We start from the raw sequence: 17,927 nt of genomic DNA on the forward strand, positions 1-17,927 counted from the left end.
TTTAACTGATAAATATTTAGTATAAGGCTAACAGTTCCTCTAATAATATTGAGCTGCTTTTTTGGAAGTATTTTTATACCCTAAAAATATAAATAATGTTTAATGTAGGAAAATTTAAAAATACCATAAGCCACAACACCTCTCAATAATTGTACTCCCTGTGTTAGTCCTTTCTTATATTGAATCTCAGCTGGAGAAACTGATGCTGGGTTAGTTTTGGGTCTAAATCTTCTTTCCTCCCTCCCTTCCTCCCCTTTCCCCTTTCCTTTCCTTCCTTCCTTCTTTTTTTTTTTTTTTTTTTTTTTTTGAGATGGAGTCTTGCTGCAGGCTGGAGTGCAGTGGCACTATCTCGGCTCACTGCAAGCTCCGCCTCCCAGGTTCACGCCATTCTCCTGCCTCAGCCTCCCGAGAAGCTGGGACTACAGGCGCCCACCACCACGCCTGGCTAATTTTTTTTTTTTTGTATTTTTAGTAGAGACGGGGTTTCACCGTGTTAGCCAGGATGGTCTTGATCTCCTGACCTCATGATCCGCCCGCCTCGGCCTCCCAAAGTGCTGGGATTACAGGCATGAGCCACCGCGCCCAGCCTTCCTTCTTTCTTTCGTTTTTTTCTTTTTCTTTTTTTTTTTCTGAGATGGGATCTCACTTTGTTGCCCAGGCAGGATCACGGTCCATTGCAGCCTTGACCTCCTGGGCCCAGGCAATCCTTCCACCTCAGCCTTCCAAGTAGCTAGGACCATAGGCCTGCACCACCATGTCTGGCTAAGTTTTTCTTTTTCTTTTTCTTTTTTTTTTGGTAGAGACGGGCTCTCTCTGTTGCCCAGGCTAGTCTCAAACTCCCGAGCTCAAGCAATCCTTCTGCCTTGGCCTCCCAAAGTGCTGGGATTATAGGCGTGAGCCATCGCTCCTGGCCATGGGTCTAACTTTTTTTTTTTTTTGGAGATGGAGACTTGCTCTGTCGCCCAGGCTGGAGTGCAGTGGTGTGATCTTGGCTCACTGCAGCCTCCGCTTCCCGGGTTCAAGTGATTCTCCTGCTTCAGCCTCCCAAGTAGCTGGGATTACAGGTGTCTGCCACCATGCTTGGCTAATTCTTGTATTTTTAGTAGAGATGGGGTTTCACCATGTTGGCCAGGCTGGTCTCGAACCTGACCTCAAGTGATCCGCCCACCTCAGCCTCCCAAAGTGCTGGGATTACAGGTATGAGTCACCGCACCTGGACCATGAGTCTAAATCTTAAAAGAGCAATGTAGCTTCCTGTTTGTGCCCTTTGTAGCCCTGATCTCAATATGGAGTCAGGCTACAGCAATGGAGAGACTATTTGTTGAGGGCAAGGCCCTGAGGCTAACTTGTTTTGCTCCCTGTTTTATCTCCCTATTGTCTAGATCGGAGACTGGCCAATAGTATTTGTAGAATGAATTAATGAGTGAATAAGTACATGTGGAGTATTAGGGATGCCATTTGACTTTTTACTCATCATGGCCTGCTCAAGTCATCCATTTCCTACTTGATACTACTCAAGACAGATGGAATGAAAATGGCTTGTTTTGTTGATGAGCAATTTTGGTAGTGGTGATATTGTTATTGACTCTTTCTGAAAGTTAAGTTTTAAATGGAAAATTAAACCAAAGTTATATTGGGGAAGAAACAGAATTTTTTTTTCTGTTTTTATTGTAAAAGCTGCTTTTAAAAAGTCTGTGATTCTGGCTGGGCACAGTGGTTCACGCCTATAATCCCAGCACTTTGGGCGGAAGGCAGGAGAATAGCTTGAACCCAGGAGTTGAGGACCAGTCTAGGCCATATAGGGAGACTCTGTCTCTATAAAAAATTTAAAAAGTTAGCTGGTCATGATGGTATGCACCTGTTGTCCCAGGTATGTGTGGGAGGTGGAAGGATTGCTTGAGCCCAGGGCTGCAGTGAGCCACGATCATGCCACTGCACTTCAGCCTGGGCAACAGAGCGAGACCCTGACTCAAAAAAAGAAAAGTCTATAATGCCCATTATGCCTGTCTTCTGTAGTGTTATACTATGGGAAAATGTGGATCTTCTTTCAGTATCTTGGTTATGTCTTAAGTTGATGGTGGTAATTTTTAACACTAAATTTGCCATAGATTATATATTATATGTGCATATTTTTACCTTTTCACACTTTTAACCTTGTATATATTAGGAATGCAATTAAGTTTTTATTTTAAAATGATTACATTGTTTAATTTTATAGGTCCATTCAAAAGCTTGGTGAATTAAATATTGGAATGGATGGCCTTGGTAATGAGGTATCAACACTCAACCAGCAATGTAATGGGAGCAAAGGCAATGGATCTAATGGTTCTTCTGTGACTAGTTTTACTACACCACCCCAAGACTCTAGTCAGAGATTAACACATGATGCTTCAAATATTCATACAAGCACTCCTCGTAATCCTGGATCAACAAATCACATACCTTTTCTGGAGGAATCACCTTGTGGAAGCCAAATGTAAGTGCTTGACTTTGTAAAACTTGGAAATATTAACTTACTACTAATGGATAGAAGGTTGAACTTGTCTTTGGAGCCTTATAAATAAAAGTTTTTAGAGCTTACTGTCTACCAATATTTTTTTCCTAATCTGCCTTCATTCGTCTATATTCTCTTCTACCAACTTCTAAGTCTCTTTATAGTTTCCATTTTCCTTCTATTTTTCTTTTTGCTTCCTGACTACCAGCAAGGCAATTATATTTTTTATAAGCCATCCTACTCAAAGAACCTACAGTTTTAGGATCTCTAAATCTTCTTGATTTTCTTTTTTCTTCAATTGGCATCTTTGAACAAATAATCTTAAAATTCAGACTTTTAGGACATAGAAAGATGTTTTACAATCTGGTGGAATGATTGCAGCTGCAGTGTTGTCTGCTTTGGCAATTACAGCAGTGGAAGACTGCATATTTACATTTTCACTATTCAGGGAAAATTTTATCTTGCTGTCATTAGTATACAAGTGTTAATTTATGCAATGGGAATAGTTAAGGAGCATTTTCTATATTCTTAGCATAAAACACTTTTCAGGGTGGTTCATTAAAAAATGTATAAGATGAGATTCCCAGCTTTTTGGCTGAGATTAAGTACAAAAATGTATAACTTGCTTTTGGCACTTGGATGCTTATAGGAATTCACTTTATAAATAATTAGTGTCAAAAACCTAGTTTTATTTCAGAGCATAAATTCAATTTTTGATTCTTTTCTGAATTTTTATTTTTTTAATATTTGCTTTTTTATTACAGCTTTCATAATAGTTGTTTTGAGTACTTTCAAAACAAGAATTCAGATTTTAAAATTTAATTTTTGTTTTTGTCCATGTAATATACATACATGGTTTCAAAAGACAAATAGTACTTCAAGGCTTAAAATAAAACCCATCTTTGTCCATGGTTTTATTTCTTATTGGCTGCCATTTTCAACCCATTTGGCTGTTTCTTTTGATATATATACATACAATTTTTTTTTAAGATGGGATCTCACTATGTTGCCTAGGCTGGTCTCAAATTCCTGGGCTTAAGTGATCCTCGTACCTCAGCCTCCCAAAGTCCTGGGATTACAGGAGTGAACCACCACATCAGCCTTTTGCTATATATTTCCACATTTCTGAAAAACATACTTCTATTACTGTTTTGTTTTGTTTTTTTGAGATGGAGTTTTGCTCTTGTTGCCCGGGCTGGAATGCAGTGGTGCAATCTCAGCTCACTGCAACCTCTGCCTCCCAGGTTCAAACAATTCTCCTGCCTCAGCCTCCCGAGTAGCTGGGATTATAGGCATGTGCCACCATGTCCAGCTAATGTTTTGTATTTTTGGTAGAGACAGGGTTTCACCATGTTGGCCAGGCTGGTCTCGAACTCCTGACCTCATGATTCGCTCACCTCGGCCTCCCAAAGTGCTGGAATTACAGGCATGAGCCACCGCACCCGGCCTCTATTACTGTTTTTGCTATCTGTTGATTCTCTACCATACTCCTCATACATAGCACCCTCACTTTGTCTATCCCTTATTTTCAGTATATATCAATTTTTGTTTAAATCAGTGTCAGTGTGATTTTGTTTAAATCAGTATCACATTACTATGACCTTGTAAATGTTATTTACAACTGGGTCATGTAGTGCCATATGATTATATTTCTTTTTCATATAGCTTTTTGTTTTTCCTGGAGACAGTAATTGCCTCAGGTTGGTGTTCATGTGTCTGTACATGATTAGTTTTCTTAATATTTATCACTAAACTATCTGTAAGTGCTTTGACAGAATTATAAAATCATAAAACTTCTCTCATTATTGTGAAAAGTGTCAGAAATTTCTCTATTCCATTTTTTCCCCTTGGGAGATGTCCCTCCAGGATCACTCCTGCTTCACTTTATATTTACTGCTTTTTGATCACTTTATGTAGGTCTAGATAGAATCCTGGGACTTTCCTCACTGTTCTTTCCTTTGCCTCATCTCTTTATTAGATTCCCTGTTTTTAGCATCTCACAGTTTCCTGAAAAGGGGTGCCTTAGAGGTGAAGTTTCTGAGACCTTGCATGTCTAAAAATGTGTTTGCTTTATTTTTCACCTTTTTTGTTAGTATAGCTGGGTATAGAATTCTAGGATGAAAATCATTCCTCAGTATTTCAAAAGCATTGCTACATGATCTTCCAGTTTTAGTGTTCTGATTAAAAAGTCTGATGCCATTTTGATTCCTCATTGTCTTTTTTTTTTTTTTTTTTTTTTTGAGACAGTGTCTCACTTTGGCTCCCAGGCTGGAGTGCAGTGGCACAATCTTGGCTCACTGCAACCCCCGGCCTCCTGGGTTCAAGTGATTCTTGTGCCTAAGCTACCCTAGTAGCTGGGACTACAGGTACATACCACCACACCCAACTAATTTTTGTATTTTTAGTAGAGATGGAGTTTCACCATGTTTACCATGTTGGTGAGGCTGGTTGATTCCTCATTCTTTGGGTGAGGCCTATTGCTCCTTCTACTCTGGAATTTTTCAGGTTCTTCTCTTCCCTGATAGTCTGAAACTTCATGATGATATAGAAAATAGACCTTAGAGTGATTCTATTTTTCCTTATTCTTCTGGGTATTTCATGGGCCCTTTTAAGTTGGAAACTTAAGTTCTAGGAAATTAAAAAAATATTATTTAGCAATTTCCTCACCTCTATTTTCTATGGATTTACTTTTTTCTACCATCATATTTTAATATTTTAAGACGTCTTTCTTATCTAATTTCTTTTCCTTTTTAAAAAATAGATCTTGCTCTTGTTTCCTTATTAATCCGTTATTTCCTCTTATATCTAAGGATTTAAATTACATTTTTGTAGCTTTTGTTCCCTAAATTGCCTCTCTTCTCCCAAGTTCATTTTTCTGTTGATTTTAGTCTCTACCTTTTATCTCGGCTTTTTTCAGGTATCTAGAAAGCTTTGGCTGGCCGTAAACAGTGAGACATTAAAACAAAAGCTGGCTGGGTGTGGTGACTCACACCTGTAATCCCAGCAATCTGGGAGGTTGAGGTGGGAGGATTGCTTGAGCCCAGGAGTTCGAGAGCAGCCTGGGCAGCATAGGGAGACCCCGTCTCTATTATATTTTATAATATTAAATAAAAAATTTAAAAGCTGATTGGAAGGAAGGGCTACATATGTGGGTGGATCTGTCTGCCTGTTGGCCTCACAAAAATTGATTAAGAGGAAACATAGTTTTACTAAGATACCCTAAACTGTAAGTTTCTGATATTTTTTTCTCTTGGGCCAGATAATTTTCCTGAAGAGCATTCTCCAGTGTCCTGTCTGGGGTTGGATTTAAGCATAGCAAACAGGATTCTGGAACTAAGCAAGGGAAGGGTACTTGACATTTCACTATAAAATATGTGGACTTTGACTTAATTTTCTTTCCAGAATGGCTTTTCATCTGCTCCTTACAACTGTCATTGGTGCCACTGAATCCAGAGCTTATTTTAATAAATGTCTCCAGAGAGTAACTTTGGAGGCAGCTAGTATTGTTTGCTAAAAAGAAAAATTAGTGTTTGAAAGGGTAAATTAATTTGGTTTCTATTTTGATACATGGAGTAAACTTTACTTGAATTTCTACTCCCACAGCTCATCAGAACATTCGGCCATTAAGCCACCTCTTGGAGATTCTCCAGGGAGTCTATCAAGGTCGAAAGGGGAAGAGGTAATACTTTGGGGAAGGAAGTTTTATTGTTTTCATATGCACCTGTAAATTTTGCTAAGAAATTTTCAATTCAAAGAAAGAACCATTTTAGTCAGATGTGGTGGTGTACAGTACCCAGGAGGCCGAGGCAGAAGAATGTCTTGAGCCCAGAAGTTTGAGATTGTAGAGTACTAGAATCGCACCTGTGGATAGCCGTTGCACCACTCCAACCTGGGCAACAGAGTGAGACCTTGTGTCTTAAAAAAAAAAAGAAAAACAAAAAACCACAAACTTTTTATAAAGTAGTTATTACTGCTAATGTTGGTATTTATCTCGAGGCTTAAGGCAGTTGAGCTCTCAGTGGTGTAACTGAAGAGGGAGCCTTAGAGAGCACAGTTGGACATGTGGGAGTGTTCATATTAATGGCCTAGTAGTGGCCTTGGGACATGAATTGAGGCTCTGTGTTATTCTCTGAACCCTATGGTTAATTTCATTATTGGTATCTCTTTGGGCTTCTCATCGGTACACCTGTTTTTTTGCTTTGGAAGCAAACATTCTTTTCTAGCTAGTATACAGCTTCACTCTGTCTTACTTTTCCTAGTTCAGATTTTAACCCCATAAACAAAGGTGTTAATTTGAGATGCTTTTAGGGATGAAATAGATAACATAAGTTAATAAAATTGACCATTTTTATGATAAGCACAAAGGAATATTTGTCCCTTGCAAAAGAAATATGCAAGTCCAGTGTTTTTGATTTAAAAAAAAATATTAGGCCAGGCATGGTGGCTCACACCTGTAATCCCAGCACTTTGGGAGGCCGAGGCAGGTGGATCATCTGAGGTCGGGAGCTCAAGACCAACATGGCCAACATGGCAAAACCCCGTCTCTACTAAAAATACAAAAATTAGCCAGGCATAGTGGTTCACGCCTGTAATGCCAGCCACTTGGGAGGCTGAGGCACGAGAATTGCTTTAACCCAGGAGGCAGAGGTTGCAGTGAGCCAAGATCGCGCCATTGTACTCCAGCCTGGGGGACAGAGCAAGACTCTGTCTCCAAAAAATATATGTATGTATATATATTAATAGAGACATGGTCTGACTACGTCGCCCAGGCTGGTCTCGAATTCCTGGGCTCAAGCAATCCTCCCACCTCGACCTCCCAAGATGCCGGGATTACAGGTGCGAGGCACTGCACCTGACCTGATTTTCAAGAAAAGCTAGAAATCTAGATTTTTATGTGAAATCGCCTAGTTTTTTAAATGACAACAAATTTAAAAAAAATTTTAAGGCTGGATGCAGTGGCTCACTCCTGTAATCCCAACACTTTGGGAGGTCAAGGCAGGTGGATCACCTGAGGTCAGGAGTTTGAGACCAGCCTGGCCAACATGGCGAAACCCAATCTCTTCTAAAAATACAAAAAATTAGCTGAGTGTGATGGCGGGTGCCTGTAATTCCAGCTACTTGGGAGGCTGAGGCAGGAGAATCGCTTGAACCTGGGAGGCAGAGGTTGCAATGAGCCAAGATTATGCCATTTCACTCCAGCCTAGGCAACAAGAGCAAAACTCTGTCTCAAAAAAAATTTAAAACACACTGGAGGACAGCAAATAAAATCAGTTTGTGTGGCTTCTGCTATAAAGCAATCTTTAGTAATTTTTGATGTGCTATAGGCCATTTAGTTAATTAGTTGTTTTTCCTCCCTTTTTCTCTTATCTACCCCATGCTATTATATAATTTTGCAAACAGTCACATTCCCTGTGTATGGATTATTGGAAAATGCAACATCTCTAGTCAAATTCATACAAATAATATCAGAATTCAATTCACTTACATAGGACGTACATAGTGTAACACATCAGGTTTGCCCCCTACTCCTGCAAGGAGGATGTATTGCATGAATAAAGGCTTAGGTAGAGAGAGGCATAGTCTTTTCATTGCTGTAGTCATTATGGGTCCTAGACCTCTCAGAATACATCCAGAGCTGAAGTGATTTTCCTTTGTGTGTGTACTTGACATTCATACTTCTCAAAGCCAGGGTTTGGTTGAGTCTGACCATACCTAGTGTAGAGGTTCCTGCACCATGTCCAGTCAGTCCTGGTCAGGGTAACACGGTGGTTTCAAATGACATCAGTAGTAGGTTCACCAAAGCTTTTATACAGAACTGCTTCAGCATCTCTCTTCAGAAGAGAGATCTGGATGGACAGGTTGACAGTTTAAAGTAAAAATGAGGCTGGGCGTGGTGGCTCACACCTGTAATCCCAGCACTTTGGGTGGCTGAGGCAGCAGATCACTTGAGCTCAGGGGTTCGAGACCAGTCTGGCCAACATGGTGAAACCCCATCTCTACTAAAAATACAAAAATTAGCCGGGTGTGGTGGTGCATGCCTATAATCCCAGCTACTTGGGAGGCTGAGGCAGGAGAATCGTTTGAATTTGGGAGGCAGAGGTTGCAGTGAATCAAGATCGCGCCACCACACTCCAGCCTGAGCAGTAGAGCGAGACTCCATCTCAAAAAAAAAAGTAGAAATGAAACATTCAAATGTTTCCATTAAAATTATTTTTACAGTTTTAAAGGGATGTTTGTTTATTTATTTATTTAATTTGAGACAGAATCTTGCTCTGTTGCCCAGGCTGGAGTGCAGTGGTACGATCTCAGCTCACTGCAGCTTTGACCTCCCAGGCTCAAGTGATCCCCCTACCCCAGCGCCCTGAGTAGCTGTGACTACAGGCATGCGCCACCACACCCGGCTAATTTTTGTATTATTTTTCTCTTTTTTGGTAGAGATGGGTTTTCATCGTGTTGCCCAGGCTGTTAAAGGGATATTTTATAACTTCAGCTTGAAATACTGAAATATTCATTGCTAGAGATAGTGGTAAACATTTTTTCTTAAGCAGATTAATAATCCTTTATACTTCCTTCATTTAGAAACACAAATGATACTCTATTTGTTAGAACTTCTAGTGGGCTTTTTTTTTTCTTAATAGTTAAAGAGAACTTAATATAGGAATGCATACTTATTCTTTCCTTCCTTCTTCGTGCCCCGCCCCTCCCCCCTTCCCATCTCCCCCTCCCTGACAGGTGTTGCCCAGGCTCACTATAGCCTCAACCTCCCAGACTCAATCGATCTTCCCACCTCAGCCTCCCAAGTAGCTGAGACTACAGGTGCATACCACCACACCCGTCTACAATTTTTTTTTTTTCATTTTTATAGAGATGGGGTTTAGCCATGTTGCACAGCCTGGTTTCAAACTCCTGGGCTCAAGCGTTATGCCCAACTCGGACTCACAAAGTGCTGGGATTATAGGCATGAGCCACCGTGCCTGGCCCATATTTATTCTTACATTTTGTCTTAATAATTGGAGAAAAACTTGAGTGTTTATGAACTGAGCTTAGTTTAGCAATGAGTAATGAAAAATAGAAAAATTAGGGAATTTGAATTTGCTACTTAATATATGGAGACTGCTGTCAGAAAAACTTCATGTAATCATACGTATTTAAAAACAATTGGCTGGAACCAGGTGCGGTGGCTCATGCCTGTAATCCCAGCACTTTGGGAGACTGAGGCAAGCAGATCACTTCAGGTCAGGAGTTTGAGACCAGCCTGGCCAACACAGTGAAACCCTGTCTCTACTAAAAATTCAAAAATTAGTCAAGCGTGGTGGTGGGTACCTGTAATCACAGTTGCTCAGGAGGCTGAGGCAGGAGAATCACTTGAACCTGGAAGGCAGAGGTTGCAGTGAGCCAAGATCACGCCACTGCACTCCAGCCTGGGCAACAGAGCAAGACTCCATCTCAAAAACAAACAAAACAAAACAAAACAAACAATTGGCTGGGTGCGGTGGCTCACACCTGTAATCCCAGCACTTTGAGAGGCCATGGTGGGCAAATTGCTTGAGCCCAGAAGTTCAAGACCAGCCTGGGCAACATGGTGAAACTCCATCTCTATTTTTTTTTAATTAAAAAAATTAAAACTTTTTAAAAAAGGAAAGCAATAATACTGCATTTTAAAAGAATCATCTAAAGAATACAGAAATGGCCCATGGACATGGACGTTAACATGAACATAGTAAAATGGAATTTCCAGATTATAAACAATGGAAGATAGAAGAAACACCATTAGAAACTATCCAGGAGAAGCTGGCTGCAGGAGGGCTAAGGGATCTATGGGGCTGTAATGAAGCTTAGAGAAACATGGGTAACTTTGCAAACAGTGTTTCCTCTGATGGTGCATTATTAAAAGGATTCAAAGATTTGCTGCATTTGTGGTAGCTGTAGGGGTTTCATATTACCTGGTGTCCCAGAGTAAAGATAAGAAGCATCACTGAAGATAATACCTGGAAGTATCTTAGTGGTTTCTTAAGTCTCCAAAATAAGATTTCTTCACTGTAGCCTACTTGTCTGTGTGTTTGCCTCTTAAAGGATATTAGTAAGATTTAATAAAGTAAGAAAAACATAGAGAAAAGAATATATGGTTATTGGCAGTAAACCTAACATGATCCAACAAGAATAATAAAGTTCAAATGAATTTAAAATGGGAGAAAGATGAATTCTTTCAAATTCATTTTTTTAATAGGATGACTTTAATATTCATTCTTTCCATAGGATGACAAATCAAAAAAGCAGTTTGTTTGTATTAATATCCTAGAAGACACACAAGCTGTTAGAGCAGTGGCTTTTCATCCAGCTGGAGGTTTATATGCTGTTGGTTCAAATTCAAAAACTCTGAGAGTATGTGCCTATCCAGATGTAATTGATCCAAGGTAAGGATCAATGATTTGTGCTGCCATTCTTACCTTAGTTTTTAATTTAGCCGTATAGGTTCCTTTTTCAGAATTGCCATTCAGTAGTGTTTCAAATCTTACTTTCTTTCCTTCGATTAAACTTTATTTTCTGTTATAAAATAACTGTTTTTACTTTCAGTGCTTAGGAAATATACTTAAGTCATTAACTTCATAATTTTTTCATAAAATGTTTTTGATTACAACATTGCTCATTTATGGCTTTAGACTTCTTTATTTCCATGGCTTTTGTATTTTGTTTTTTTATCTGAAAAGTCTTTATATAGTAGACCCCCCTTATTTGCAAGGGATACATTTAAGAACCCCAGTGGATTCCTGAAACCTTGGCTGGTACTGAACCCTACGTATACTGTGTTTTTTCCTATTCATACACACCTATTTATAAATTATGTATGTAATTTACATATAACTCTTACTCTTTTACACCTCTTAAGACTTTTTAATTATAACCCTAGTTTGAGAAACAGGGGTGGGATTTTTCATTTATTTGCATTTTTTTTTTTTTTTTTGCTATCTCTATGTCTGAAACCAATAATTCAGGCTTTTGGACTGTGTTAGCATTTAATGATTGGGAAAGGGAATATAATAAGGCCCATGTTAATTGATAGTATTATAATTTACTGGTGCTCACTGCATTATTTAAGTCGAAATACTTAAGAAAGAATGGCAAAATTCTCTATAAGGGAGTGAGAAATAGCAATAATTATGGAGGTAGAACCAAAGACTTGTATGTTTAGGGTTAACTTGAACTTAAGGTAACTGTTTCTCATCTTTTGTATTTCTTATGCAGACACAGATGTTTCATAGGCTGTGAAGAAACTGATTTGAAAATAAATACATTTATTTAGCAAATACATATTTTGGGCTCCTATGTGCTAGGTACTATAGTTGTGCATAAAACAAACATGTTTATTGGCTTCATGGAACTTCTTGTTTAGTGGGGAAGATGGATATAATGCAAATGAACACAAATATACATTTTGGTAAATGTTATGAAGAAAGATTACAACGTGCTGTGAGAATAAAATGGGGATGGAGTAGGGTGCAAACTGGCGAGTCAGAGAAAGACTTCTTTGAGGAAGAGGCACTAAAGTTGAGATCTAAGGAGGAGTAGAACCTAGCTATGTAAAGAGAAGGGAGAAGAGAATAATATAGAGGGAACGTGAGGTGAGAAAGAGCTTGGCTTTTTTTAGGAACTGAAATAAATTCAGATTGGTTGGAAAATTATGAGCTTGAGTTTGATAAGGCCGCAGAGATAGACATGAACTAAATTAGGCAGAGCTTTCTAGCCATTTTATATTTCATGCTGAGTGCAGTGGGACACCACTGAAAGTAGCAGATCAAGTGTAAATGTATTTTGAGATGATCACTCTGCCTGTGATTGGATGGCAATAAGAGGAGACACTGGGAGAGAGGGAGGAAGCTGTTTGTATTTGATGGTAATGTGATGGCAGTGGAGGTGGAGCAAAGTGGGTGGATTTGAGAGGTATAATCCATTTAAGGAAGGAATCGGTGGGACTTGGTGATAATTGGTTGTGCAGCTGAAAAGAAAATCTTTTTATCTGGTCTGTTCTCTAGATCAGTTTTTTGGGTTTTTTTTGTTTTTGTTTTGAGACAGAGTCTCACTCTGTCACCAGGCTGGAGTGCATTGGCACGACCTCAGCTCACTGTAACCTCCACCTCCTGGGTTCAAGTGATTCTCCTGCTTCAGCCTCCTGAGTAGCTGGGACTACAGGCATGCGCCACCATGCCTAGCTGATTTTTGTATTTTTAGTAGCTACGGGGTTTCATCATGTTGGCCAGGATGGTCTTGATTTCCTGACCTCTTGATCCGCCCTCCTCGGCCTCCCAAAGTGCTGGGATTACAGGCCTGAGCCATCACACCCTGCCTAGATCAATATTAAACACTTTTTAGGTATTAGAGATTTGTCAGTCTTCTTGTTTGTTTTTTAAACATTTCTTAATTATGAACATTTTCAAAGACTCAAAAGTAGACTAGTATGCTGAAATGCAATAGTTGTCAAGATTTTTGTCACATTTGCTTCATTCATCTTTTTTTGTTCATTTGCTAAAGTATTTAAATCTTAGATATGTCATTTAACCCTTTCATCCTTCAGGATGAATCTCCAGAAACATGTACATTTTCTTACATAGACTTGATTTTATCATTATACCTGATTTAGAAATCTTTAGTGTCATATTAGTTCGTGTTTCAAAGTATAGATAAAATGCTGTTACCCCACTAAGCCAGTGTTTGACTGTCATTAAAGGACAAACTCTTGAGGAGCATGGCATTTAGAACCCTCCACAGCTGAGCCTGCAGTGCCTCACCCACCACATCACTCCTGCTCACTCTACTAAATACCTCATGCTTTTCACTGCTAGCCCCACAGACTCTTTGCATTGCTGCATGCTCAGCCAGTACTTTCCCTACTATATTTTATTGTCACTAAAGTGGTTCTCCTGCCTTCTTCTTTTTCTGTAAAAATTTGCCTTATCCTTTAAGGCCCAGTGCTTTATACTGGACTATATAACAACTTATACTTGCCTTACTGTATATGGGTAGTCTCATGACAATATCTTACCTGTACCAGATTTTAAACTCTGGACAGAACTCTTGCACATTGCGCACATTATATGTTTATTACATGTTTATTATGTGTGTATTGTATGTTTATTACATGCTTATTGCATTTTTTTTTAATTTGGAAGCATTGTTAGCTTTTTTAATTTTCTTTTTTGTTTCTGAGTTTAAAATCCATGAAAAATATGAGAAATGGAGATTTTTTTTAAAGTCATATATCCTGTTTCCTTTGTCATCTGAAATGAGAGTTTAGTATGATTTGGTTTATAATTTTACTTTTTGGGTTTTAAGTATGCTGCTAATTTTATTTCTTCTATGATTTTGAAAACTATTAATAAGCTGTTGTCTGACACGCTTTTTCTCGTTCCTTCAAGAACAACTATAATATGGAACCTCATAATAACTGATTGTAGCAAGCAAGAAATTGAAATATATTTCTGTAATTTTTCTTTTCAGTGCACATGAGACTCCTAAGCAGCCGGTGGTACGTTTTAAAAGGAATAAACATCATAAAGGATCCATTTACTGTGTGGCCTGGAGTCCTTGTGGGCAGTTATTAGCAACAGGATCAAATGACAAATACGTCAAAGTGCTGCCCTTCAATGCAGAGACTTGTAACGCAACAGGTAGGGCCCAAGTATGTAAGCAGTAGCTAGCTTACCAGTGTATACGTTATGTTTTCTCCATGTTGTATTTCTGTATTGTCTTTAATGAAATCCAAGAATATAATCTTAACGAATAATTTTTAAATAATTCTAATTGTTTAGTTACATTCATGAGGTATTACTCTTTCTTAGTAAATTCTTACAGGTGTCTAGGTGGTGTTTGAGTTTTATAAAATTATTATTAGAAAAATAGCCTTTAAATAGCTACCAGATGTTTTCTGGAGATCACCTGTCTTCTTTTTCTTTGGGATAAGAGACAAGATAACCCTATGGTAATAGCTATATTGATAAAATTCTTTGCTCAGTAAAGTGAAACTGCTTATAATACCAATCCCTAAATGAAAATACAAACCATATTTCTAAACCATTATTCTTGCCCAGTTTTGAGGTAGTTTAGCAATCTCAAGTTATCACGGTAAGTTGAGCAGCATTTTTTTTTTTTAATTCTTACTACTGTTTCAGGACCAGATCTGGAATTTAGTATGCATGATGGAACAATTAGAGACTTGGCATTTATGGAAGGCCCAGAAAGCGGAGGAGCTATTTTAATAAGTGCTGGAGCAGGGGATTGTAACATTTATACAACCGATTGTCAAAGAGGACAGGGCCTCCATGCTTTGAGTGGACATACTGGTATGTAATATCAGTTTCAAGTGCTGTTTTTCTTTTTGTTCAATCTGTGCTTTTTTTTCCTCTCTGCATTTTCTTTTCTAAGAGACAGGGTCTTGCTCTTACTGTCCAGAGTGCAGTGGCACAATCGCAGCTCACTGCGGCCTCAACCTCCTGAGCTCAAGTGATCCTCCCACCCAGCCTCCTGAGTAGCTGGGACTATAGGCACGTGCTACCATGCTTGGCTAGTTTAAAATTTTTTTGTAGATATGGCATCTCACTATGTTGCCCAGACTGGTCTTGAACTCCTGGGCTCAAGCAGTCATCCTGTCTCGGCCTCCCAAAGTGTTGGGATTACAGGCATGAGCCACCATGCCTGGCCTAGTACGGTTTTGATGTTGTGCATTTTACTGAGTTTTATTTTATTTTTAAAATTGTCAATCTATTTGATAAATGTGAAAAATTTCTATCACATAGTATATTTGACTAACCAGACCACCACTTGCCCTGTAAATAAGGAGTACTTAGCTTTTTCTTTTTTTTTAGAGACAGGGTCTTGCACTGTTGCCCAGGCTGGAATGCAGTGGCTTGATCATAGCTCACTGCAGCCTCGAACTCCTGGGCTCCAGCAGTCCTCCTGCCTCAGCCTCCTGAGTAGCTGGGATTATAGGCATGAGCCACCTTGCCCAACTCTAGAGTGCTTAGCTTTGAATATGTTATGGAAAGATACTCTCCCACCTTAATAATTGAGTATATGATCTTTTATAGGGCATATTTTAGCACTTTATACCTGGAGTGGCTGGATGATTGCATCTGGTTCCCAAGATAAGACTGTTAGATTTTGGGATCTTCGAGTACCAAGTTGTGTTCGTGTTGTTGGCACAACATTTCATGGAACTGGTAGGTTTTTCTTTAAATGATATATATGGGAAAAAAACTTTGTAAATTAGACTAGCCTACTTCCTGTCCCCTGCAATATAAAAAATAGAAAAAATTGTGAAATAAATACTTGATATTTTATTAGTTACTTTCAGTTCTTTCAAAATACTTGCATTTGTTACCTTATTTGTAAAAATAATATTCAGCTTAGGGAACCAAGGCCCAGGGAGATTAAATATAATGTCCCAGATTGTCTGTTAGCAGGGCCATTTTAGAACCCAGACCTTTAGAAACATTTTTTAAAATGCATGCACATGGCAAAAAGTGAAATTGAACAAAAGAGTGTACTATTTTCTTTCCATTCCTATTTCTTGGTCTCTCTTTCACTAAAGGACCAATTTCTTATTTATTCTTCCAGAAATATTCTATAAATATATAACCAGAAAGTTTGTATGTACCCTAATCTCCCTTCTCCTGTAAACACAAATACACACACACACACACACACAGAAATGGTAGCACGCATTACAAATTTCTCTTTCTAAACTTAACAGGATGTCTTGGATTGTTCCATGTACTGTTCTTTGCATTGTACCACCTTTTTGTTTTTTTTTTTTTTTTTTGAGATGGAATCTCACACTGTCGCCCAGGCTGGAGTGCAGTGGCGCGATCTCGGCTCACTGCAAGCTCTGCCTCCCGGGTTCACGCCATTCTCCTGCCTCAGCCTCCCGAGTAGCTGGGACTACAGGAGCCCACCACCATGCCCAGCTAATTTTTTGTATTTTTTAGTAGAGACAGGGTTTCACCATGTTGGCCAGGATGGTCTCGATCTCCTTATCCTCATGATCTGCTTGCCTCAGCCTCCCACAGTGCTGGGATTACAGGCATGAGCCACCACTCCTGGCTGCATTGTACCACCTTTTAAGCATGGTATCTAAGAGTGACACAGTATTCTGCCTTTATCCTTATTTTATTCTAAAGTACCTTTTCTGCCTTTGTAGTTTTGTTGTTGTTGTTGTTGTTGAGACAGAATCTCCCTCTGTCACCCAGGCTGGAGTGCAGTGGCACAATCTTGGCTCACTGCAACCTTTGCCTCCCAGGGTCAGGTGATTGTCCTGTCTCAGCCTCCTGAGTAGCTGGGACTACAGCCGCCCACCACCATACCCGGCTAATTTTGGTATTTTTAGTAGAGATTGGGTTTCACCATATTGGCCAGGCTGGTCTCAAACTCCTGACCTCAGGTGATCTACCTGCCTCCGCCTCCCAAAGTGCTGGGATTACAGGTGTGAGCTACCACGCCTGGTCCTTTGTAGTTTTTAATAGCAGAATTAGAAGAGAATTCTATGGTACTATTCCAAGTGAAAAGGTCTGCCTTGTATTCTAAATTTTTGGTGTTTTTTTTTAATGCCTTATTTATTCTTTTGAGTTTCATGGACTTTTTTCTGCACTTTGATTCAAACCAGATATGATGTTTTACAGCACATTTGAGTCCATGATCATTGATTTGTTAAAATTTAGTTTGTATCATTTTCAAAATTAATATATGACATAGTTTAAGGCAGCAGTCCGCAACCTTTTTGGCACCCACCAGGAATCAGTTTCGTGGAAGACAGTTTTTCCATGGGTGTGGTGGGAAGGGGTAGGGATGGTTTAGGGATGAAACCACTGCAGATCATCAGGCATTAGATTCTCATAAGGAGCACGCAACCTAGATACCTTACATGTGCAGTTCACAATAGGGTTCCCGCTCCTGTGAGCATCTAATGCCACCACTGATCTGACAGGAGGCGGAGCTCAGGTGGTAATGCTCACTCACTTGTCGCTCACCTCGTGCTGTGTGGCCCGGTGCCTAACAGGCCATAGACTGCTATCAGTCAGTGGCCTGGGGCTTGGGGACCCCTGGTTTAAGAAATCAAGCAATTCAATAAGGCTTATTAAGAAAAACAGCATTGCCCTGGTTAAAATAATGTAAACAATGACTACTGATTTAACCAAAACTGATATAACTATATTGAAAAGATGTGGAGAGAGGAAGAATTTGTATGTGAATAAGGGAAATATTCGTATTTATTTATTTTCTTATCTTTAGGATTATTTATTGACTTCCTACCATAGATTAAGATTTAACTTTTTCATGTGCCTTTCCAACTCCCATCATCCCACATTCACATATATTTTTCCTCTCTCTGCATCTTTTCTTTTTTTTGTTTTTTGTTTTGTTTTGTTCTGAGACAGGGTCTTGT

At 39.2% G+C, this 17,927-nt stretch overlaps 1 protein-coding gene and 1 pseudogene across 12 annotated transcripts in view; both read left to right on the forward strand.

Moving 5' to 3' along the window:
* WDR47 (WD repeat domain 47) overlaps positions 1–17,927 on the forward strand; it is a 75,108-nt gene that overhangs the window by 47,912 nt on the left and 9,269 nt on the right. For all 12 annotated transcript variants that reach the window (XM_031016561.3, XM_055353673.1, XM_031016559.3 and 9 more), the window contains 6 exons: positions 2,219–2,476; positions 6,098–6,173; positions 10,751–10,908; positions 13,988–14,157; positions 14,659–14,829; positions 15,574–15,705. In XM_031016561.3, the coding sequence (XP_030872421.1) occupies positions 2,219–2,476; positions 6,098–6,173; positions 10,751–10,908; positions 13,988–14,157; positions 14,659–14,829; positions 15,574–15,705 (965 nt within the window). The remainder of the gene's footprint in view (positions 1–2,218; positions 2,477–6,097; positions 6,174–10,750; positions 10,909–13,987; positions 14,158–14,658; positions 14,830–15,573; positions 15,706–17,927) is intronic.
* LOC109023257 (NADH dehydrogenase [ubiquinone] 1 beta subcomplex subunit 3-like) lies at positions 9,817–10,533 on the forward strand (annotated as a pseudogene).

Source organism: Gorilla gorilla, chromosome 1 (genome assembly GCF_029281585.2).
Source record: "Gorilla gorilla gorilla isolate KB3781 chromosome 1, NHGRI_mGorGor1-v2.1_pri, whole genome shotgun sequence".
Lineage (NCBI taxonomy): Eukaryota > Metazoa > Chordata > Mammalia > Primates > Hominidae > Gorilla > Gorilla gorilla.